Consider the following 24,345-nt stretch of genomic DNA (forward strand, 5'->3'; position numbering starts at 1 on the left):
AGTTTATGTCCATTCTAAGGCTTCTGAAAGTTGGGGAGAACATTAAAAATTACAGTCTTGATGAACCATATTTGACCAGGACCTTGCATGTAGACAGGACTTATGTGCACAAATGCATTTGCATAGATATGCCTACACTGCCTGAATCAGAGTCATAGTTGGGCACAAGCGGTTAACACCTCTGCTTGCCCCATTAACAATGCTATGTCAAACAAATCATTCTTGAATGTCCTGCACTGCTTGCAGAACTAGCCAGTGTATGACAGCCATTCCTATGTCTCTGTATAATATTTGATGAATGCATACTTATTATTTATAATTTTGAACAAGGATAATATTAGTATGCAGTTGGATTACCTGGATACATAGCTGTCCTGAGATTCTACACTGAGGATCTTACAGATTTCCAGCCTCTTGGGGAGAATAGTCTCCTCTTCGATGTGACTGCTGTGTTGTTCTCCTTCTTCACTAGATAAGGTGCAAGTCCGAGATAGCTGCTTGGCTTTATAATACTCTGTTATACATTCCTGTGAGGCTTCTTTACCCTGAAGATAAAAAAACAAAAAAATTCTTGAAAAGGTTTTAACATACAATCTACACGATTTAGGCATATGCTAATTTAGATAAGGCAGACATTGTCCAGTGCTAGGTAAAAGTACCATGGTCACATGATCTCTGCTGTTTAATCTTGGGGCACTGACATCCAGGCAAAGTCAGTAAATAGGAGGCTTATCCTGAACAGTTTCCATCAGAATTTCTTTATCAACAAAGACCCGGTGGCCAGGTAAATTTTTGCTCCTAAATTAAAATTTCCTTATATTATACAGATGGAATTTTAAATAAACGGACTTCATTTTTAAGCACAAGTTTATTTAAAGGGTTGATAGCCGAGCTCTGGAGATGCCTGGGCATAACATGTTTAGAAGTCACCACAAAGACAGCCATTATCTCTGCTGAATTCAGGTATCAATACTCATTGCTGAACACATGGGGCACTGTATACAGCAGTCAACACAGCATCAGTAAGGCCGATCATAGACGGTGGACAGGATTCCCCCATCAACACAGACAGTGCTGATAAGAGAATCCCTCCTGCCGAGCAATTGTCTGCTCAGGGGTGGGGGGCAGTGATTATTAATAGTGGCTACTGCAGCTGCTAGAGATAATCGCAAATACATTTGGCAGGCTGGTGTACCCAAGTCGATTGATCAATCAACCTAGTGCGTTCAACCTGCCCATATACGGTTCGAATCTTGGCCAGTTCCTGCTGAACCAGCTAAGATTTTAACTGTGCATGACCTACCTAACAAAAACGAAGATGAAAGCACAAGTAAAACATTCAGCATGACCAACCTTGTCCAGGTTCCTTTGCAGCATACACCGTTCCATCCTTAGTACCGTAGCGATGTCTACACTATCCTTGCAGAAAGTGTTGAGGGTTTCAATGGTGTCATCTGTGAGAGCTTGGATGAAGACCCAGGAGAACTTGACAATATTGATGATCCTCTGAATGATATTCTCTGCCATACAGGTACATACAAGCAACAAGTCAACATTGTGTACCTAAATATATAACTAGAAATCCACAGTGTTGTTATAATCACTTACCCGGCCCTTCTACAGTATCATCCTGGCTTTCTGTCTCTGTTTCATCATGCTGAGATTCCTCTGGCTTTCCTTTGTGAAAACAGTAATACAAATTAAAAACAAAAAGAGTGCAGACAAACATAATAATTTCCAATTACAATCATAAGGAAATTGCAATTTAAATTTTTTTTCCCAGGAAAATCATTCTGAAAAAAATACATTTGCTGTCATTTGTGGCCTTTCCTAAAACCAATAGTTGCGTATCTGGCATTGAGTCACTGACCCACAGTCAAGGACCCAAAGTAGAGAGAGAGAGAGAGAGAGAGAGGGGCAACTTTGTCTTTTCTTTAACATTCTTTTGCTTCAGCCTCTGTCAGGACGATGCTTCTTTCACTATCAAATAAATCACTGACCTAGGGTAAGCATGCAGGGTGGGAATTCACATTTACAGGCATCACTGGCTGGTTTATTTGAGCAATTTTTTCCCTTAGCTCCAGTCTCCACTAATCAGCAATGCAGAATATAATTTACCTTCTGGTTGTTGTTTTTCCATCTCCTTACGGATGGTAATCTCATCGTTCTTTCTCAGATTAAGAGCAGATTTTGAGCTGGTGGTCCAGGCTTCATAGGCTAGCTGAAGAAAATCACAGAGTGTAAAAGTATTTTTCTCTTTCAGGCCACCTGTATAAAACAGCCCTTCTTTGCCTGTGTCTGCTTTAGATCACTACCTATCATTCTTGGTGGAAGACTGGTCTTCTGTAGCTACTCTTAAAAATACTGGTACATAAAACATGATGTTAGCCAAGTTACGGCAGATTTTCTGGCCAACTGGTGATACAATAGCAGCAAACGCTCTCCTCCTCAATCACAGAACTCTGCGTGTCTTAAATCTTACAAAAATTCAGATACAGGAGGCCACATAAAATAAAAGTAACCTTTTCTATGTAATTTAGACATACAAACATAGGAGCTCCCCTGCACGGTTTACAAAATTGACTTCAAACGTGTTGCAGATAATAAAAATTAGACAAATGTTCTATCTAGGTCTAAAACTTATTCCAAATAAAAAAAAAAAAAAAAAAAAGTATAGTGGAAACAGTAGTGCAATACTCTACCTGAAATGCAGTTTTCTTTTTAGGGGGTTCCTCCTCTCTCTTTTCCTCTCGAGTCTCTTCCTCCTCATCCTCACTGTCCGTATCAAACAGGCTGTAGGTTCCACTACGAACCACTAAACACAATCAGACATTAACATTTTTATTTGTAAATCAGAAAATAGTTTTATTGTACATAAGATCAAATAGTACAAACTTTTGGAGTCCAACTCCTCATAAGAAAACTTGTGAAAGTATCAATACACTTTTTATACAAATATAAATGTGTTCAAGGCTTGTGTGTTTTACAAGCATTTAAATAACACACATAAAAGGGAGAAAAAGAAACATCATAAAAAGTAAAATAAAAATAAAAAATTGAAGAAAAATAACAAAAACGTTTTTGTAAACAACCACTATCTGTGATGTGCGCAAACTCCAAATGAAGCCTATGCAGTGTTTAACTAGTATTTTGCTCAATGAAGTATCCTACCAACTGGAACATCCCACTTCTCTTTCAAAATATCTATGTTTGGAGCAACCTATTTAAAACCAGTTGTGTGTGTGGCCATTTGTGTTTACCTTGGAGCGAATTTGATTGCCGTCTCAGTGATGGGGATAAGAAGTGAGGGCAAATCTACCCCAACTGGAACACAGGCAAGGATAATATTGTATAACGTAGCAGAGAATGCTGGACAGCATAGGAGAGGGGGCTGAGCAACCTGGGGATAACTGGATGCCACTTATGTGTTTTGGGGCTCTGTGCCTTCATTTGCGTATCATCCTGCGGTCAAGACTGTTAACTAGAATCCTCTTGCAAATACAACTATTCATCTTTTTTTTATTGCTTTGTTACAGTGTATTACTGCACTATCCAGTGCACTCTATGCTCTATTAAGTTGTATTACCTCCAGATATAAATTAAGTTTACAAGGATTAGCAGTGACGTTTGACTTTGTCAATCAGTGAACATGTTGCAGTTAAGAAATTAACTCCAAGAATAAAATCCTGGCAGAAGCTCTAACCCTTGCCCACTCTGTTCACAACTAATGGTATGCGAGCTGGAGTTTTACTTTAAGGCTATTAGAGAACCGAATAGAAGAAAAACAACGTTACAGAAATGATGCGTTATTCTATATAAAATGAAGGTGAGCATGCATATAGGAAATAACTGAGTGTAATTATTACCTCAGATGTGTTGAAAAAAAGATATTGAGAGTTTATACATTTTAAATGGTACACATATGCCAATGAAGGAAGTTTGAATATACATAGAAAAGACAGGTTTCACTTCTAGATCAACCACAAAAGGAAGTATGAGATGCTGAATGCACAGAATCATTGGTTTCCTTCATCCAAACACACACAGTATGTAACCAAGAAGCAAGGAAACACGATTAACACTGACAATCCATACCTCTACAAAATATCCCACTTCTGTGCAACTTACTTGTTGTGTGGGTCACCCAGGGCTGCCACCACTTTTTTTTTCCATCTTTTTCTTTTTTATCAACTTCTTCTGGAAGATACAGAGAACAAAAAGCAGACAGTAAGGCCTCATGTACACTGCTCCTGGTAAACGGACATTTAGGAGTAGTTGGCCATTTTTTTTCAGCTGCCCCTGAAATCTCCTCTATGTTATCTTATCAGTACATGTACACAGGGTCGTTTATAGTAATTTCTAGGCAATTGAGTTTAGAAGCTTTTTTTGGAACGCAAAAAAATGGGTTCAGACGGATGTTCAGAGGTATTTGAAACGCCAAATGACTGCAACAGCTTGTAAACGCAGTAACTCGCTTTTAGCAGTGTTTCGTCGACAGATGTTTTTAATTTTTACAAATGTTTCTAGACGCAAACGTGGCTAAGCGCAACATGTAAATGCCCTTTTGGATGCCAGTTTCTAGCTGTCAATTTAAATCGTTCAGGAGAGGTTGAACAACATCCCGTGTGCATGAAGCCTTAAACAGCATCACAAATTGCAGGGCTGGGGATTAAATTGGTAATTGGTGTCACATATCAAACTGTATTTGCCCTGTTTGTTTAATCCACTGTTTCCTTCTACATGCTTTGCCTTTTAAATAAAGCCCAATGAAATAACTACAAGTGCATCAGTGTAGTCTTAGGTCTAGGTAGGGCGAGTTAACACAGGTGCAAGGCAGAAGAGACTGAAAACATCCAGTGCCCCCTTTCAGGGATTGGCGCTATGTTTATTACCTAAGAAATACTTGCAAATACTCGTTTGCCTGCTATTTCCAGTCACCTTCTTTAAACATGCACACATCTTTTGTATTAACCCAACAAATATCCTTCTCTATAAAATCAAGGCATATAAAGTGTGGCCTAATAGAATTGTGATTACTGGAACGCAAGGAGGTTCACAGGATGGACAGATAGAAGCCTACTATCATCAATAGCGTCCCTTCCTACCTTGTTACATGGGTACCAGATTCATCTGAGCTAAACTACCTTGCATTTTAAAATGTTAGACTTTTAGTTCCCAGAAAGAATATTAAAATATTTTTTTTACCTTTGTCCTTTGCTGATGACTCAGAGGCATCCTCAGTTGCACTCGCTTTCCGAGCCTTCGCCTCATCAGTTGCCTTCTGCTTGGATTTGATCTGTTCCATCCTATCAATTTATACATAAAGATAGATGTAATGTGCAAAAAGAAAAATTTAGCACACCCTTATACAATTATTATTTAGTAAAGCAAAGCGAATCATGAATCATGTAATAATTTGACATAGTTACTTAGTTTGTGAGGATGAAAAAAGACACAAGTCCATCAAGTCCAACCTGCGTGTGTGCTTTTATGTCAGTTTTACATTGTATATACATTGTATATCCCTGTATGTTGTGGTAGTTTAGGTGCTTATCTAATAGTTTTTTTAAATCGTCTATGCTCCCTGCTGAAACCACTGCTTGTGGAAGAGAATTCCCCGTCCTTACCGATCTTACCATAAATAACCCTCTACGCAGTTTAAACTGCTTCTCTTCTAATTTTAGTCAATGGCTGTTTGTCTTTTTAAATTCCCTTGCACGGAAAAGTTTTATCCCTATTGTGGGGTCACCAGTACGGTATTTGTACATTGAAATCATATCCCCTCTCAAGCGTCTCTTCTCCAGAGAGAATAAGTTCAATGTTTGTAATCTTTCCTCATAACGAAGGTCCTCTGGTTCCTTAATTAGCTTTGTTGCACTTCTCTGGACCCTCTCCAGTTCCAGCATCTGAGGACTAGTGCCCAGAACTGGAAGGCAAACTCCAGGTGCGGCCGGACCAGAGTCTTGTAGAGAGGGAGAATTATCGTTTTATCTTTGGAGTTAATCCCCTTTTTAATGCATGTATTTAATATTAATATTCTGTTGGCTTTGCTTGCAGCAGCTTGTCATTGCATGCCATTGCTGAGCCTATCATCTACTGGGACCCTGGGTCCTTTTCCATCCTAGATTCCCCCAGAGGTTCTCCCCCTAGCGCGTAGATTGCATTCGTATTTTTGGCACCCAAATGCATTATTTTACAATGAATCATGTAATAATGAAACTCGGTTGGCCTGTACAGCCAGGGCTATATTTAATGCAGGGCAAAAGCCAATCCTCTCCTCCCCCTCCCGACTCATCTACCTGCCCTCTTCGCTAGTTTACTGTCCATGCAGTCGGCCGTGTTGTGACAGGGGAGCGGTAAGCTGTGGGCCATCTATGTAACTCCCTGGGCCCTGTCAGCAGCATGGGTGGGTGCAAAAAAAATGTTTTCCCAGGGTCCAATTAATATTAAAGACAGTCCTACGTACAGCTATATTTACTAGGTATATCCAAAAACTATAATTTAACACTTAATATTGGTCTGGGCTTGCATTGATGGTATTCGATCACTGCTGCATTTGACCTGCAGTTGACCTCCTTCTGAACTGCTTCAGTGGATTCTGCATTCCCATAAACATGTACTGAAATACAAAACTCGCCAGAAGCAAACAAAACCTCCTCAACAGTCCCCTCTTATGCCAGTCCAGATGCCCACATGCCATACTGAATAAAGAAAATATATTACACCAAAATGCTTCACATAGCACTGCTCGGGAACAAGGGCACATGGGAAACAAGGCAGTAAGATGCATATGTGTCCAAGAAGAAAGGTCCTAAACTGCAGACACTGATAACGTGATCAGAATCACTCACTGCTTCTTCATTGCCTGGGAACATTTCTTCTCTTCCTCCAGACGTACCGCCACAACCTTCTTAACTTTCTCTTCAAACAGCTCTGCTCCTCTAAGTATTTCAATCCAAAAGAAATTGCACCTTTTTAGTTTTTTTCATTTACTTATACAATAAATTTTTGCACAGAATATACCATTTGGTCCAGTTATGTATTCATAAATAATTAAATTGCAGTTTAAATTAAAACTAGCACACAGTTATTTTTCCAAGCATATGGAGTTTGCTGAAATTCAACTTTAAAGCTAAACCGTTTTACCTTTCATTTGCAGGTTGGTGCAATTTATACTGTATGTTCTCCCTTATAATACCTATATACCCTTTAGGCTGTGGCTCCTCACTCCACTCTTAGGAAGGAGCTTGCTAATCCACATTAGGTGACATCTGGCGACAATGAAAAACATCTAAAAAGTGAGCAATACCTGGAAGCCAGGAGTTTGGACGCCTTCAGATCTGCCACAACATACAGGAAGTAATAGCTGCAGAACACACGCCGCTGTATTAGAAGAAACGTAAAACAGATTGCATCCCATACAATTCCTGCTTCATTTTCAGGCAGCTCGCATGCGTCATCCGATGGGATATCTGCAAAGAAGGTCAATTTCACATTGCATGGTAAACACACACTCGCCACAAGATTCCTAAAAGATCCATCCGCCCAAATCGACCATGTTAGTTTTGTTAGGTGGGAACTTAAATCACCTAAAGGCACCTTACATTTTTCTGAGAAGATGCAAATGAGAGTTCTGGTGTTTTTAGTTATAGAGTTTCTACCTTCATCACCCTGCAGTCTCTTTCGGATCTTTCTAGCTGACGTTTACCTGCTTCCTCCAGGTTCCCACATATTTTATTTTCTCATCACTCTGATGGGCTGTCTCACAGTTCAACAGAAAATAGCAGGAGGCAGTATAGGATGGACAAATTTCAACACTATCAAGAAAAAAAAGAAAAAAACACAAAATGCCTTGCCTGACATTCAAATTTAAATGCAGGGACTGTGGGTTGCTCCAGGTATGTTTTGGCACCTCTGTATACCTGCACTTTACACCTCATTGCAGCTTTTTTGTTTTTAAAGCGACAATCACTTTAAGATCCAATATCTGCACACTTGCTGTTGCCACTGCATAGAGGTTCCATTTTTCTGACAGGATGTGTAATTGGTTTTGATTCATTGTGGAAATTATAGAGAATGAGAATAGTGGAAAAGCCCCAAAGTAAATGAAAACACTACAATAGGCAATCGCATAGCCTATGCCATGGAGCTTTCACAGCTGTAGTTGCTATAAAATCTAAAAGTTGTCTGAACTCTCCACAGTCTGCCTATAAATGAATTACCTTATTTGGGTGGATGGATCAATAACCTACTAAAACATAACAACAAAAAAATAAGAAAACCTACTCAAGTCATAGCCTTTGATTGTGCAGAACATGCTGAAAGTCTGGATCAGCCAGCAGTTATTCTTCATTAATTTATCTAGGTATACACAAGCTCCAATCTGGAAAAGAAAATATTTATTTTTGTATCAGTAGGAAGAAGTTCCCCAAGAAGGATAACAAAAATGCCAGATTTCCTCTGACTAGAACATATTTTTACAACTACACAATAAAATCTTGGAATTTCTGCTTGTCATAAAAATATCTTTATCTGCCATTATTAAAAATAAATATGCACTTGATTATATTCTGGTTGATGCAGACTAATAATAGAACCACCGGAATGTGCAAGATGCACATTCTGGTGGTTCTATTATCAGTCTAACTGCATAAACCAGAATATAATCAAACATAACAAAAAACATTGAGCATACATACTGAAAGAAGGTTCTTCATGGTGATGGTGAAGGCAGTGTAGACAATTAGATAGTTCCACAGCTTTAGCAAATGACGGACCGGTTTCAGCAGAAGGCTGCCCCCAAACAGCATGAAATGGAAACAAGCCATCAGGTATCCCATACACAGGATGTTTATACGGGTTGTTCCGGTGATGAAGATTAGGCATAGCACAAACCAGAAATGGAAGCTGAACACCACCACTTTTGCCATGTCTAGGTAAGACCTGAGTTCAACAAAGCAGAGGTATGTGACTAAAGCAAATCTGTTAGGCCTCATGCACACGAGACGCAGTTAAACGCGCGTTCAGATGCAGTTGGACAGTTTTTTCAACTGCACCTGAACTCATTCAATGTTATCCTATGTGTCCATGCACACAGTCTCGTTTTTTTGCGTTTATATGCAGTTGCGTTTAATCACGTTTTTCCAGAAGCAAAAAAATGCGTTCAGAGACAAAAATTTCTGCGTTTCAGACGCAAAACGGGGCTAAACGCGGCTAAACGCGGCTGAACGCGGCAACCGCGTTTAGCCGCGTTTGCGTTTATATGCGTTTTTAAAGGTGACCTTTTTTTTTACATTAAAAATCTCAAAAATGATTGCAAATGATGAAAAACCATTAGAAAAATATTTTAAACAATTGCAATTGCAAGTGGACAATCCACAACTTGTGGCAAGTGACGTGGCAAGTGGACAATCCACAACTTGTGGCAAGTGACATGGCAGGTGGCAAGTGATGTGGCAAGTGGACAATCCACAACTTGTGGCAAGTGACGTGGCAGGTGAAGTGGCAAGTGACGTGGAAAGTGGACAATAGACAACTTGTGGCAGGTGACGTGGCAAGTGACCTGGCAGGTGACGCGGCAAGTGACTTGGCAGGTGACGTGGCAAGTGGAAAATCAACAACTTGTGGCAGGTGACTGGCATGTGACGTGGCAAGTGGACAATCCATAACTTGTGGCAGGTGACGTGGCAAGTGACGTGGCAAGTGGACAATCCACTTGTGGCAGGTGACGTGGCAGGGGACGTGGCAAGGGACGTGGCAAGTGGACGATCCACAACTTGTGGCAGGTGATGTGGCTGGTGACGTGGCAAGTGGACAATCCACATCTTGTGTCAGGTGACGTGGCAGGTGACGTGGAAAGTGGTGTGGCAAGTGGACAATCCACAACTTGTGGCAGGTGATGTGGCTGGTGACGTGGTAAGTGGACAATCCACAACTTGTGGCAGATGGCATGGCAGGTGACGTGGAAAGTGGACAATCCACATCTTGTGGCAAGTGACGTGGCAAGTGGACAATCCACAACTTGTGGCAGGTTATGTGGCAAGTGATGTGGCAGGTGATGTGACAAGTGGACAATCCACATCTTGTGGCAAGTGACGTGGCAGGTGATGTGGCAAGTGGACAATCCACAACTTGTGGCAGGTGACGTGGCAGGTGATGTGGCAAGTGACGTGGCAGCTGACGTGGCAAGTGGACAATCCAAAACTTGTGGCAGGTGACGTGGCAAGTGACGTGGCAGGTGACGTGGCAAGTGATGTGGCAAGTGGACAATCCACAGCTTGTGGCAAGTGACGTGGCAAGTGGACAATCCACAACTTGTGGCAGGTGATGTGGCAGGTGACGTGGCAAGTGAACAATCCACAACTTGTGGCAGGTGACGTGGCAAGTGACGTGACAGGTGAAGTGGCAAGTGACGCGGCAAGTAGACAATCCACAACTTGTGGCAGGTGATGTGGCAAGTGACGTGGCAGGTGATGTGGCAAGTCACGTGGCAAGTGGACAATCCACAACTTGTGGCAGGTGATGTGGCTGGTGACGTGTCAAGTGGACAATCCACAGCTTGTGGCAGGTGGCATGGCAGATGACGTGGAAAGTGGACAATCCACATCTCGTGGCAAGTGACGTGGCAGCTGACGTGGCAAGTGACATGGCAAGTGGACAATCCAAAACTTGTGGCAGGTGACGTGGCAAGTGACGTGGCAGGTGACGTGGCAAGTGACGTGGCAAGTGGACAATCCACAACTTGTGGCAGGTGACGTGGCAGGTGACGTGGCAAGTGAACAATCCACAACTTGTGGCAGGTGATGTGGCAAGTGACGTGGCAGGTGATGTGGCAAGTGACGCGGCAAGTAGACAATCCACAACTTGTGGCAGGTGATGTGGCTGGTGACGTGGCAAGTGGACAATCCACAGCTTGTGGCAGGTGGCATGGCAGATGACGTGGAAAGTGGACAATCCACATCTCGTGGCAGGTGATGTGGCAAGTGACGTGGCAAGTGGACAATCCACAATTTGTGGCAGGTGACGTGGCAGGTGATGTGGCAAGTGGACAATCCCCAACTTGTGGCAAGTGACGTGGCAAGTGGACAATCCACAACTTGTGGCAGGTGCCGTGGCAAGTGACACGGCAAATGCAAGTGTACAACTGCTCTCTATGCTGCTGCTGCTCACTCTGATCAAAATAGCAGAAATAGTTAAAAAAAATGCTTTGAGAGCTTGGGGAGGGTCTACATGATGTTATCTTTATAAACGCGTCTAAACGCAAACGCGTCTAAACGCGTCTAAACGCGTCTAAACGCGACATGCAAACGCGGCAAAACGCGCGTTTCTAAACGCGCGTTTCAGCTTTTTTTTGACAGAGGTTTCATCTGCGTCTCGTGTGCATGAGGCCTTAGTGTAAAAACTTCAGGGTGGAGATTTTTGCATTTCTGCTGGGTTAATTAGCTACTAGGTTTAAAGAATTAAAATACATCATGCAAACCACTGTCATTGCAAGAACACTCCGCATCAATTTATCTTGGCAGTGACAGCGGCACACGTTCTGTGCTTTAGGCTGGGTTCACACTGCTGCGGGGGGAGATCCGGATGTGATTCGCACCGCAAATCACATCCGATCTCCGTAGCGATGCGAGTTCAGCCATACAGATAGTATGGCTGAATTCGCATCGCTCCCGCAGCAAACTCGCACGGGACCCCTTTTTTTGGTCCGCAACAGAATCGGATCGCATGGGGGTTCACACCATGCGATCCGATTCCTGTGCGAGTTGGCAGATCGCATTGCGATATGCGGACGGATCTGGGGGTGTCATTAACATATCATTGACACTCCCAGCCATCCGCATAGGGCAGTGTGAACTGCCGGCGGGAGTAATGTGATGCGGGAAAACGCCGCGGATTCGCGACGTTCCCGCATCGCAGAGGTGTGAACCCGGCCTTAAACACTATCATCCACCTCATGGCAGATTGTACTGTATAGAGGCAGTTTACCTTTCCTAGGCATATATCTGCCTGCATTCTGAGGCTTTCCATGACTCACCTACTGTGTAGAAAATTAGGAACAGGGCTATACTGGCACAAGTCTCCTGGATCCAAATCCTTACTGATTTCAATGTTGTCCCCAGCCAACATACGGACACAAGCCAAGTTCTCATCCTCAAACACCTGCCACTGCAAGGAGGCAAAGAGCAGCAGCATAGCATCGTCTGTATAAAATAAGATGTAGTATTAATTATATCCCCACAATAGAACATCTATGTAACATGAAAAGTTTATTCAACCCAAGACAGGTTTCACCTGTAGGTACATGCCAGCCCACTTAAAGTACATGTGAACCCTTACCTTACTCATTCAGTTTAAAATAGAAATGCAAGCCAAAACGTGTGTGTGTATAATATATACATATATAAATAAAATATATTCTCTTCTTTATTTCATTTTTTTTCTCAGCTGCATGAGGGACTTAGGGAGGTGGGGATGGAGGAATCGCATACATTGACCATCCCAGTGAATGGTTGTGCGGGGGCCTTTTAGCACAAGTGTGATCATTGGAGGACAGGCAGCCTGTTCTCCCACTACAGACAGAAAATGGACCATGCCTGGGATCGATGGGCTTCTATGCCTAGCATGGTCAGTTTGAAATAGGAAATCAGGGGGGCTGGAAGGATCACCAGGTATTTTACACAAAGGAAGCAATGCAAAGAGAACAGGATACTTTTTACACAAATACAGGGTACAACAAACACATATCAGGATATGAAATGCTGTGGTAACAAATTTTTCGATTGCCTAAACGTTTGTTATATCCTTGGGGGACACAAATGGCAAGATATTCTAACCCCTATTCAGAATCACTACTCTGGTATTTTTCCTACTGTAATCTTTCAAGCTATAGCAGCCTTCCTCAACCATTTAACTTGGAGGAACCCTTGAAATCATTTTCATGCCTCTGGAAAACCCTGCTAAAACTTCTAAATCTACATGTACCTTGTGGTATTTTAGTATGATCAGTTAATTATAGAAAGTTTTATATAAAATAAAGACTGTAGCCTACCCAAGTGCATTTAACACCCAGGACATATCATTTTTATCACCCCCCTGCTCTATAAAACAAAATAACCTTACAGTAGTAATCATGAAATAATATTTTTTGGGGTTCCCCTACAATAGTCAATGTCAAAGGGACCCTCTTACATTGGTGGTTAGTGGAAAATTGTCCCCTTGTGTGGCTATGAGGTTGGGGATCAATTCACTATTGCACATAGAAACCCCTATCAATCTCAGGGGGAACCCTAGGGTTCCACAAAACCTATACTGCACACTGCAATTAAATCACTTTTTCTTTTCAAATGTACTTTGGAAAAAGGCTTGAACGCAATAAACAAACTGATCATGTTAAGCAACAAATATGCATTTTTTTCACAAGAATTTGTTATATCCATGCCAACTGTGAATTACATACATAGCAGGAATCCGGGATCAGGGGCTTTGGCAAAATCAGGCAGGTAAAGCCACTTGATGAGGTTGGATCTGGGCTTCACTGGCAATACGCGCCATGGATAATCTGTGCGAGAAAAGTAGCCAATGGTTTTTAGAGTAAGCAATAACATACCAACAAGCAGTATGACCTACCTCCTCCACTCCCAATCACAGAATGAGATCTTATACATTTCCATAATTGTTGGACACTAGGGTGTAAAGAAATCCATAAGCGTCTCTTCTCAAGCGAGAACAAATTTAGTGCCTATATTCGTTCCTCATAAATGGAGGACCTCAATTATGTGGACCGACTACAGGCACTAAATTTATTCTCGCTGGAGAAGAGACGCTTGAGAGGGGACATGATAGCGATTTGCAAATATCTCAATGGTGATTCCAATGTAGGAAAAAAATTATTCAGTCTCAGGGAGTGTAAGCCCTTGTACACACGGTCGGAGAATCCGTCGGAATGTGTCCTATCGGACCGGGTCGTCGGATAATCCGACTGTGTGTGGTATGCATCGGACTAATTCCGTCGGAATATCTGTCGGACCCAATTTTCCAACATGTTGGAAATATTTCCTGACCAGCTGGGCCGGTCGGACATACTCCGATCATGTGTAACGAATTTTGATCGGACCAAGTGCCACGCATGCTCAGATCAAATTCCTACATCAAAGCTATTGGCTACTAGCCTGAATGTAGTCCCATCGTAACGAAATTACGTCATCACGTTCTGAAAGATCAGATTTTTCGACTACTTAGTCCGACCGTGTGTATGCAACAGTTTCGGACAAGATCCGACGGACAAAATCCGACGGATTTGGTTGTCGAAATCTCTGACCGTGTGTACAGGGGCCAAGAGGACACGGGGCCACACAATGAGATTGGAGGAGAAGAGCAGGGGTTTTTTCACTGTTTGGGCGATAAGGATGTGGAACTCTCTTCCACAATTAGTGGTGGAAATGGGGAGTATTGATATGTTAAAAGACTCTTTGACGTGCATCTTAAAGAACACACCATACAGGGATATGGGAAATAATTACTGACATGCGTACACCTACACAGGTTGAACCAGGTGAACTATTGTCTTTAGTCAACCTTACCTACTATGCAACTATGAACCTTCATGAAAAGTGGAAAAACTGAATGGATCCAGCTAGCATGACCATATAACACAAAACATTCTAGCTGAAGTTTCTGTAATGTGATATTGTAGTAACAAAAGGCTATTAGGACAAAAGCTACAGATAGCACCCATTTCTTTTCATCTTATTTGCACTTATTTTTTAGCCAAGCAAAAACTATTGGTTACATACTATTTAGAAGAACATAGCCAACCACATACATTGTACATTATGCAAAGATAAACCAGATTCATGTCAACAGTTACTGCATTATGTTTAAATCAGGAAGCAAGTAACATGAATACCATGCAACGTACATAAAGAAAATACATGCCCAAGTCAGTACTATGTCTAAATTAAGTTCAAGCCATATAACCAACCCACATTCAGGCCTAGAAGCCTATCCATGGTCAGATCCGACGGGTTAAGCCCAGGCACACCCAAACATGGATCTCAAAGCCTCTCATATATTATTTGCACTTATTAGTGGCTCACTAAATAAGGAGCAGCAACCAATACTACATTATTATTCACTAATATTTCCGGCACAGTGTTGGTACCCCCATTTCTTTTTCTATTGTAACAAATATACCACTTCTGTAAGAACATTATTCTGTGACATACAAAAAAAAATACCTCAAGAAAGTATAAATAGAGAGGAAGAATTATACGGCACTATGATATTTAATATAAGAGATAAAAACGACATTGGCAAAAAAAAAACAATTGGCAATACAGCTGAACCCTTCTTATACTTTTTAGCCCTATACCTCCAATATTATTCTAGGAATATTTGAATAGTATGAAAACATAGAATTTATATTCATGCACTGTGCATTCTACTAGAACTGAATAGAAATAAAGTTGACTAACCACTTGGTTCCCACACTACGTCTATTGATGTCATGGGCTTTCAGTGGTTATATCTAAATGATGCCTGAGGCCACAGACATCATTCAGATATTGCCGTTTTCAGCCGGCGATTCCCTGCACCAAAAGAACGATCATAGCGGCTGTTCCGCAACTTGATCATTCTTACGGGCGGGGGGAGGGGACGCCCCCCCCCTCCCGCCGCCCTCCGGTGCTTCTACCGACTCACCGTTTCCATCGGTGAGTCAGTCACAGGATCCGACGGCCCCAGCAAGTAACCATAGAGATTTCCGGTGGACTAGATTGTCCCTGGAGTCTCTATGATCGTTCGGAGGCTGGGCGCGATGTTATGACGTCACGCCCGGCCTCGGTATTCAAATTAACGGCGCCAATCTGGCTAGTAAGCCAGGATCGTTTTTTTGGGTTTTTTTTTTTATTCTTCCCAGCCTAGAGGTGAGATATGGGGTCTTATTGACCCCATATCTCACTGTAAATATGTCCGATCATGCCATATTCCTATTATTATTATTATTCAGGATTTATATAGCGCCAACAGTTTGCGCAGCGCTTTACAATATGAGGGCAGACAGTACACTTACAATACAATTCAGTACAGGAGGGATCAGAGGGCCCTGCTCGTTAGAGCTTACAATCTAGAAGGGAGGGTCAAGTTGAAACAAAAGGTAATAACTGTGGAGGATGAGCTGATGGAGAAAATGAAAATACAGTTAGGTGTGGGTGGGGTAGGCTTCTCTGAAGAGAAGTGTTTTCAGGGATCGTCTAAAAGCTAAGTAGGAGATAAGCGGACAGATTGGGGTAGGGCATTCCATAGGATTGGGGAGGCTTTGGAAAAGTCCTGGAGGCGAGTATGGGAGGAGGTGATGAGGGAGCTAGAGAGCAGCAGGTCTTGAGAGGAACGAAGAGGACGAGAAGGTTGGTATTTAGAGACTAAGCTAGTGATGTATTATTATTATTATTATTATACTATTACAAGGGATGTTTACATTCCTTGTAATAGGAATAAAAGTCATCAATTTATTTATTTATTTTTAAGTGTAAAACTAAAAAAAAAAAAAAAAAAAAAGAAGAACAATAAAAAAAAGAAAATTTAAAGCGCCCCTGTCCCCGTGAGCTCGCACACAGAAGCGAACACATACGTAAGTCCTTTCCACATGTGAAAACGGTGTTCAAACCACACATGTGAGGTATCGCCGTGAACGTTAGAGCGAGAACAATAATTCTAGCCCTAGACCTCCTCTGTAACCCAAAATATGTAACCAGTAAAAAAATTTAAAGCGTCGCCTATGGGGATTTTTAAATACCAAAGTTTGGCGCCATTCCACGAGCGCGCGCAATTTTTAAGCGTGACATGTTGGGTATCTATTTACTCGGTGTATCCTCCTCTTTCACATTATGCAAAAAAATTGGGCTAACTTTACTGTTTTTTTTTTGTTTTTTTTAAGCATGAAACAGTTTTTGTTTCTGAAAAAAACGTGTTTGAAAAATTGCTGCGCAAATACCGTGCGAGATAATACCGTGCAATGAGTGCCATTGTATTCTCTAGGGTCTTTGCTAAAAAAACATATATAATGTTTGGGGGTTCTATGTAATTTTCTAGCAAATAAATTAGGAATTTTACATGTAGGAGAGAAATGTCAGAATTGGCCTGGATGCGAAGTGGATAAAAATCTTATAAGTAGTCTCTCTGCTGCAGCATTCAGTTATTACCTAAAATCGGCCCCAACTTGAACAGAACTTTGTTTTTATGATCTGCAGACACGAGCAGTTAAAAAGGACAAATATAAGTATGGTTACCTGTGCAGAATGCTGGAGGGATGCCAATACAAAGAAGGTATTGGACAGTCATTATGCTAGCAATAAAACAGCAGTATCTTGGCCAGACCTCTGCTATGGTTTTTCGACGGCGCAGGTACAGTAAGTAGAGCAGCCAACCAGCGTGCAGAGCAGCATAAAAATCCATCCGTTGTCCAATCACGTTTACCGAGATCACAAAACAAACCTGAAAAATTGGGATGTGTAAAGTAATCAGCTTCTATTTTTTTTTTGTGTCAAACCATAAAGTGGTTCTAAAGGCTGAAGGCTTATTACCTATATGCATTCTCTACATTAAGGTAAAAAACAGACTTTGTCCAGCTCTCCCGCCAGCCTCCCCTTATACTTAACTGAGCTTGATCTTGATCCAGCAATGTGCATAAGAGCACATTGGCTCCCAATGCTGTCAATCACAGCTAGTGAGGAGGGAGCGAGGGGCGAGACCAAGCTGTGCTCTGTGCATCTATGGACATACAGAGCCAGCTCTGAAGTGAGCACGCATGAGTGCCCCGATAGCAAGCTTGCTTTGGGGGCACTTAGCGAGGGGGCAGGTGGTGCCAAGCGCACCAACGAGGGATGTGAGAAGAAGCACAGGGGAGGCAAGTATAACATTTATAAATCATTAAAAAAAAAAAAAAAAAAAAAAAACAGGTCTTAAAGTGGAAGAAAAATCAACACATCTTTCCCTAAAAACATTAGCTCCCCCCATCCTCCTACCTATCCTGCATAAAAAAGATCTGTGTGCATACCTCTCTTTAATCTATTTCCAGTTACCATACATAATGCTGCACCTCTGGCTCCCCTGTGTCAGTAAGAAGCTGCTGCAGGGAAGAGGAGGGGTCTTTTTATACAGGGTATGCAGGATACATAGGAGGGAGGGAGAGTTTTCAAGAACAGTTAGCGTTAGGCTTTTTTTCCACTTTAACAAGGAAAGGAGCACTACTTTTATAATGTCATAGATTATTTCTATTCTACTGTAAGATATGCAGTCATAATGTAACAAAAGCTTTAGTATAAATTTGACATTTTTCATAGTATCAGCCACTCCACTGCCTATTGGCTCCTCCCCCATTTCAAGGAGAAAAACATGGTTGTATTTTGTGGTTCTCTGACAAACCTCAATAAACCTATTTGGTATGCAGTTTTTCTTTAACAATGTATTACATACTATTCTAACAAGTGACCTAAATTGGTTTAGAATTTCATAAGCAAGTATGTTTAGACCCAGCATCTCACCTCCAGTCCAAACTTGTAAAAAAAGTAATTGATAAAATACTTTGCACAGTTAACAAGTCCATCATCAAGATTCTTCCGTGTGATGTTGTCAAAGATGCTTCCAGTAATGGGGGTTGTGAGCTTGTTGTGTACCCGGTAATAAAGTTGGTGGCGGTATACAGTTGCTTCAATAGCCATTAGAGCAAGAACAAGGAGATGGTTCTACAAGGAGAAATGATCAATGACAAATGTCTCTCATTGTATTGGAAATATTAATTTAAAAAGGATCTGAATTCTGAAGGCTGCATCACACAAAAAGGCGGGAAGAGGGCAAAGGACTAGTATTACCTTTGTACTCCCTGCAGCTGATTCTTTCCCATTAGGGATTCACCTTGACTTGTTCTGCAATGAGCCTGTCTAAAAGGTGGCCATCCTGATAGAGGTAGGTTAGAGTCTCCAGCAAAGAGAACAAGCAATACAGTGGTGATAACTCACTCAAAATTTTACAGCTATGAGACTGTAGGCACCCTCACATACCAGGAAGGGTCCTAAAAATTTTTTAAGAGGCATTCAAGATAAAGAGTACGTATTGCTCAGGTACAATTAACAATTCTAGATCTTCCCTAAAAACATTAGCAAATATTCACTTGAATTCCGTTTCACACTAGGTGTACTATGTACACCTCACCTGTCTCCTCTATTTAGGGTAGTAAACCCTACAGCTTGAATATAAGTTTACAAAAAAAAAAAAAATAGGAAATCATAGTGCTTTATCCACAATGTCACAGTTTTTTAGTAAAAATGGAGGCATGTGTGATCCAGAAAACGGTGAATACATAAAATATGAGAAGGCTGCATATGTGCGATACACATCTGGCCTCATTTATGAAACTGTCTGAGTAAAGAATTGGCGCCCTCAAAACAAAATCACAGACTTCTGTTTATTTCTCCTCTAAAAGAGGAAATCAAACTGCTTTCTAAAGACTAAAGAGACTGCTTCAGACAAGGTTTCCTGTAGATACTCTCATAAATCAGAACATCCACATGTGCAAGGCCTCGTTCACATGGGAGTACTACAACGTACACCTGTGTGAGGACCATGTTTGCCCCTGTGTTAAATTAGGAGGAGCGCCTTTGTCCTTGCAGCTGCTGTATCCCAACTGACATGGAAGGGACTGTATGCAGTGGGATGCATGGAACACCTGTGCATCCCCATAAGGGTAAAACACAGCCCTTGCATGGGTGTAGGCTATGGTACACCTGTGTGAATAAAGCCTAAACAATGCAGCTGTTCATGGACCCATAAGGCTGACTGAGATTTGAATCAGGAGAAGTGAACATGAGGTATCCAAGCATTAAATCATACGTGTTGAGAAGCTTCCCATTCACTTTGCTCACAGGAAGAGGAAAACTATACAGGTTACAGCTCAGTTTGGAGGATAACTAGACACAATGGAGTTTATTTACTAAAGGTGTTTAAACGATTCTCTGTGCAAGGGAACTGTCACTTAGCTTGGTCAATAGGATGTAAATTCACAGAATCCCCAATAACATGCAAGGGAAAACAAACACAACAGTATTCTTGATTGCAGGTGATTGGTTATTGGAAGTCAACTTCACCTTATTCACTAAGCTAACAAAAATTCCCCTGCAAAGTGAATAACCTATTTGCCTTTAGTAAGTGAACCCCAATGCATTGATATGATCACCCTGCACCAAGTATAAAATTACTTCAACTCCTCTAAAGCCAGAATTTTCTCTCTGTGTATACTGTATATAAAGAAAAGGACAGATAACATAAATCTTACCTGGAGACAGGGCAAAACACTGTCTGCACATTTACGCAGACCTCCACACCACAAAGCAGGGTCCACGGGTGCCACATATAACACAGATTTCTGTAAAAGCTCATCCGAAATTGGACTGTGGAGACTTCCATTGTGGTATAAGCCCTAAGAAGGAACAACAATCACACTATGCATTGAAATTGATGATATAAAAAAACAACATATAATTTAGATGTATAGCTGCTGTAAGGTGCTGTCAGAGGTTGAATTTGAAGCTGGTGGGACTAAATTACCCACTAGCCATGTCTACTTTGTTGGAAACAGAACTGTGAAATAGACTAAAGAAAGTTTTCTAAAGAGCCCAGAATACATATAATCAGAAAGGTTAAGCCAACAGCACCTGATAATAACTAGGTAAGCTTTAGCACTACTGGAAATTAAAAGTAAAAGAAAACCTTCCACTGATCTTTGAGAGCCTACAAATAAACGGAAGTTCAATGAGGCATTTGTGAATTATTTCCAGGGATCCCCTTCTAAATTAGTTGGGGATAAGCATGACCCAGTGCTTGATTACGCCCCACAACCAATCACCCCTATAAAATCATTACTGAGCTTTCACTCAATTAATGGAAACATTATTGTGTGTACTGACCTCGGTGCAGTTAGAGGAATACTCGAGTGGTTTAACAAATTTTAACTGATACATCATTTTGCAGATGACCATGATACAGGACCATACGGTAGAGATGTTGGATGCATATGGACGGAGGTGTGAATATGGAAGCGCAAATACCCAGGGCATATAGAAAAGACAATTCATCAGAGACACCTGAAAATACAACGCAGCAAGGTTTGTACTTTGTCATATAGGTTTATAAAAACTTACCACTTAAAAAGGTTCTTCAGCATATTTTAGGACAGAGGAATACCACCTTGAACCATAAGCTGTTATTAGGGACAATTAAGAGCTTGGAGAAAGGTGAGTGCCTCCAAGTCATTGGACTCATCTAAACTCTTATCAAACAGACTCCAAAATTAGGTCATTGGAATAAATTCCCCATCCTCTCAATGGGGGGGTATCTTACTTCTAACTGATAATGGAAAGGTCAACTTTACTGATAATATAATTATATTATATATATATATATATATATATATATATATATATATATATATATATATATACACATACATATACATATACACACACATACATACACACACACATATATACAGGTGCATCTTAAAAAATTAGCATATCAACAAAAAGTTAATTTCAGTAATTAAATTCAAAAAGTCAAACTCATATATGGATTCAATACACACATGGATATATTTCCAGCATTTCTCCCTTTAATTTTGAGGATTATGGCTTACATCTAATGACAACCCAAAATTCAGTATCTCAGAAAAATAGAATATTGTAGACTCGTGGTGCACTCTAATCAGCTAATTAACTGAAAACACCTGTAAAGGTTTCCTAAGCCTTTAAATGGTCTCTCAGTCTGGTTCAGAAGGTTACACGGTCATGGGGAAGACTGCTGTCTTGACAGTTGTCTAGAAGACAGTCACTGATACCCTCCACAAGTAGGGTAAGTCACTTTTTCCAATGTCCTGCTAGCGCACCGCTCCAGTGTGAAAGCCCTCCGGCTTTCACGCTGGAGTGAAAGGGGCCGTTTTTTTCAGGCGCTACACAGGCGCTATTTTTAGTGCTGTAGTGCCGGAAAACCGCCCCAGTGTGAAAGGGGCTTAAGTGCCTATAACTAGCAAGGTTAATGGGGGCTTGTTTTAACATGCTTTTACTGCTTGTTCAGAATGTAAATATTTTAGTGTGCACAGTCTGCGCACAGATTCACTTAAAGGTGGTGACTATGATGCTTTTGGATATTCTTTGATACCTCTTGGAGTGTGATCCAGATGATAATGGTGGACACAATCTTGATAATGTGTAGTTCTAGCAACCTCCACACGAGTACTTGCACAGCATGGATGAAATTCAGCAGAGTTAGGAGCATGGACATCAACTTGTCAATCACAAGAATCCAGGGGTTTGTCTCTGTTGAAAAGTGGCATTGGTTAAACTTTACCATATAATGTATTATTAATAAAGTTCCTGGATTTTCAAAAGCATCAATTCCTCTTTACTTAGAAAACACGTGTATTAATGTATAATTAAAGATAACACATTTTTTTCAATCTGGATATAGTAAGGGAGGGTTAAAACCCCTGTCAAGTTATTTCTTTGCAATCTGTGACTGATTAGGGAGATTTACCTTCACTTCCTGTCCCAAAGCCAAAACAGGAATTAAGGGCAAATCCCTCCACAGTTGTCACAGGGTCACCAGAACTAGTGTCCTATTCATTTTTATGATTTAAATAATGACAATGTAGATTTGTAATGTGAAAAAAGTAGGAACATCTTAACATTTACCACCATTTCAAATCCACAAAATTAGAATTTCCGTGTTCCAAATTAGGCGCCAAGGATGAGAACCTCCTTTGGGGAGTATGCAAGTGGAACCTGTCTTATTTAAACCTCAGACACCTTTGCTTTTCACTTTGAGATTGAGCTTTCTAAGCCTCTCAGAAAGAAAGTTGTGGATGCATTTGAGTCTAAAAGGGTATTAAAAAAAGATCACCAAACAATTTCAATCCAGTTATTTCAGTGTATGAAAATTAATCTACATGTGGTGTACATTTCAAACAACTGCTATCTAGGTCTGGCTAACTGAGCAAATTGAACACGAGAGCTGACCGTACAAGGCCAAAAGAAGTCTCCAAGAACCCCAAATTTAATTGTGGGGTGTTCAGGTAACTTTTGCAAAAGTTGGAGTCAAAGTCATGCATCAACACTCAGAAAGAGACCCCACCAACTCAGCCTTCATGAGAGGCATGTTAAGAAAAAGCCTTTACAAAAAAATTTACAAAAAAATTAGAGCAAGATAAGGGTTTGCTATTGAACATACATCAAGACCAGACCTTCTGGAACAATGTACTGAACAGTAGTGTATTTAGGTTTTGTGCTGCCCTAGGCCTGACTAAACTCGTGCACCCCCTAATTTAAATATGACACACCCCTTCCTGTCAAGGCCACACCCCTTGCTGTTTAAGACCCGCCATGAAATTTTCGAGTGGGGACATGTCAGGGCTGGCTTAGTTAGCCCTTCCTTCTCTGGGCTGGCTGCTCAGCTGTCGGCTAATTGCCAGCTCTCATCTTCCTCCACAGTTACCCAGCTGTTCCTGATCCTGCTCGTCTGACCTGCCTACTTACAGCTCACTTAATCTCTGCCTTCGCCTTGGTCACATCACAAGAAACCATCTCCTGCATTCCCGTTTAAAGACTGGCTTGCTGACATCCCTTCTGGCTCCTTTATCCTGCTTGCTGTTCCTCTACTTGGATCCCTGACTTCTGGCCTGGATGATTACCCGATCTGGTTATTGAACTCTGGCCTGGCTGACTACTCGATCCGGTTACTGGACTCTGGCTATGCTTTGACTATGTTTACTCTGTTTACCTTTTTATTTTTTTATTAACAAACAAGTGTGATTTAATTGTATTTCTGTCTCCGTCTGGTTCATGGTTTCTGACAGGACACTAGTTCTGAGGACATAGATTTCCTCTTACTTCCTGTTTGGCTATGGGGCAGGAAGTGAAGGGAAATCTCTGAATTGGGACAGGGATGGTAAAAAATAAATGAACAGGGGCTATAACCCTCACTTATTCTATCCAAAATGTTTTAAAAAAAGCGTTGCCTATAGTTCTTCTTTAAGCACAAATTTCTGGTAATTTTATGGAGAGGACTAAGAATATATAAACGTGCCAATGGTGCAGCAGAACAAATAGCACAGTGAGGAAGGTTTGTGGTCCAGGATGATAGGCCAATCAAAATTAGAAGCGGCCTGCCCCCATAGTTGTGGAATGCCGGCTGCCCACATACTGGAAGCAGTGCGGCCGCTTTATGGGGGTGCCAGACTAATTTGCCTCTCAGCTCAGTCCGCCCCATAAGATTGGCACTAGACTAACATTGTAATGTAATCCG

General features: G+C 41.2%; 1 protein-coding gene across 1 annotated transcript in view; it reads right to left on the minus strand.

Moving 5' to 3' along the window:
* The window catches only part of LOC143934811 (piezo-type mechanosensitive ion channel component 2-like), a 112,577-nt gene that overhangs the window by 34,658 nt on the left and 53,574 nt on the right, over positions 1-24,345 (minus strand). Inside the window, exons 19-36 of the mRNA XM_077458433.1 lie at positions 22,204-22,361; positions 20,958-21,134; positions 20,327-20,470; positions 18,540-18,740; positions 17,286-17,490; positions 13,457-13,558; positions 12,035-12,200; positions 8,700-8,943; positions 8,287-8,383; positions 7,310-7,472; positions 6,852-6,941; positions 5,206-5,306; positions 4,129-4,197; positions 2,703-2,815; positions 2,119-2,221; positions 1,609-1,677; positions 1,354-1,520; positions 358-545 (exon numbers count right to left, since the gene is read on the minus strand). Coding sequence (XP_077314559.1) covers positions 358-545; positions 1,354-1,520; positions 1,609-1,677; positions 2,119-2,221; positions 2,703-2,815; positions 4,129-4,197; positions 5,206-5,306; positions 6,852-6,941; positions 7,310-7,472; positions 8,287-8,383; positions 8,700-8,943; positions 12,035-12,200; positions 13,457-13,558; positions 17,286-17,490; positions 18,540-18,740; positions 20,327-20,470; positions 20,958-21,134; positions 22,204-22,361 — 2,557 coding nt within the window. The remainder of the gene's footprint in view (positions 1-357; positions 546-1,353; positions 1,521-1,608; positions 1,678-2,118; positions 2,222-2,702; positions 2,816-4,128; positions 4,198-5,205; positions 5,307-6,851; positions 6,942-7,309; positions 7,473-8,286; positions 8,384-8,699; positions 8,944-12,034; positions 12,201-13,456; positions 13,559-17,285; positions 17,491-18,539; positions 18,741-20,326; positions 20,471-20,957; positions 21,135-22,203; positions 22,362-24,345) is intronic.

Source organism: Lithobates pipiens, unplaced genomic scaffold (genome assembly GCF_037356315.1).
Source record: "Lithobates pipiens isolate NorthernLeopardFrog02 unplaced genomic scaffold, aLitPip1_a1.2 Scaffold_28, whole genome shotgun sequence".
Taxonomy (NCBI): domain Eukaryota; kingdom Metazoa; phylum Chordata; class Amphibia; order Anura; family Ranidae; genus Lithobates; species Lithobates pipiens.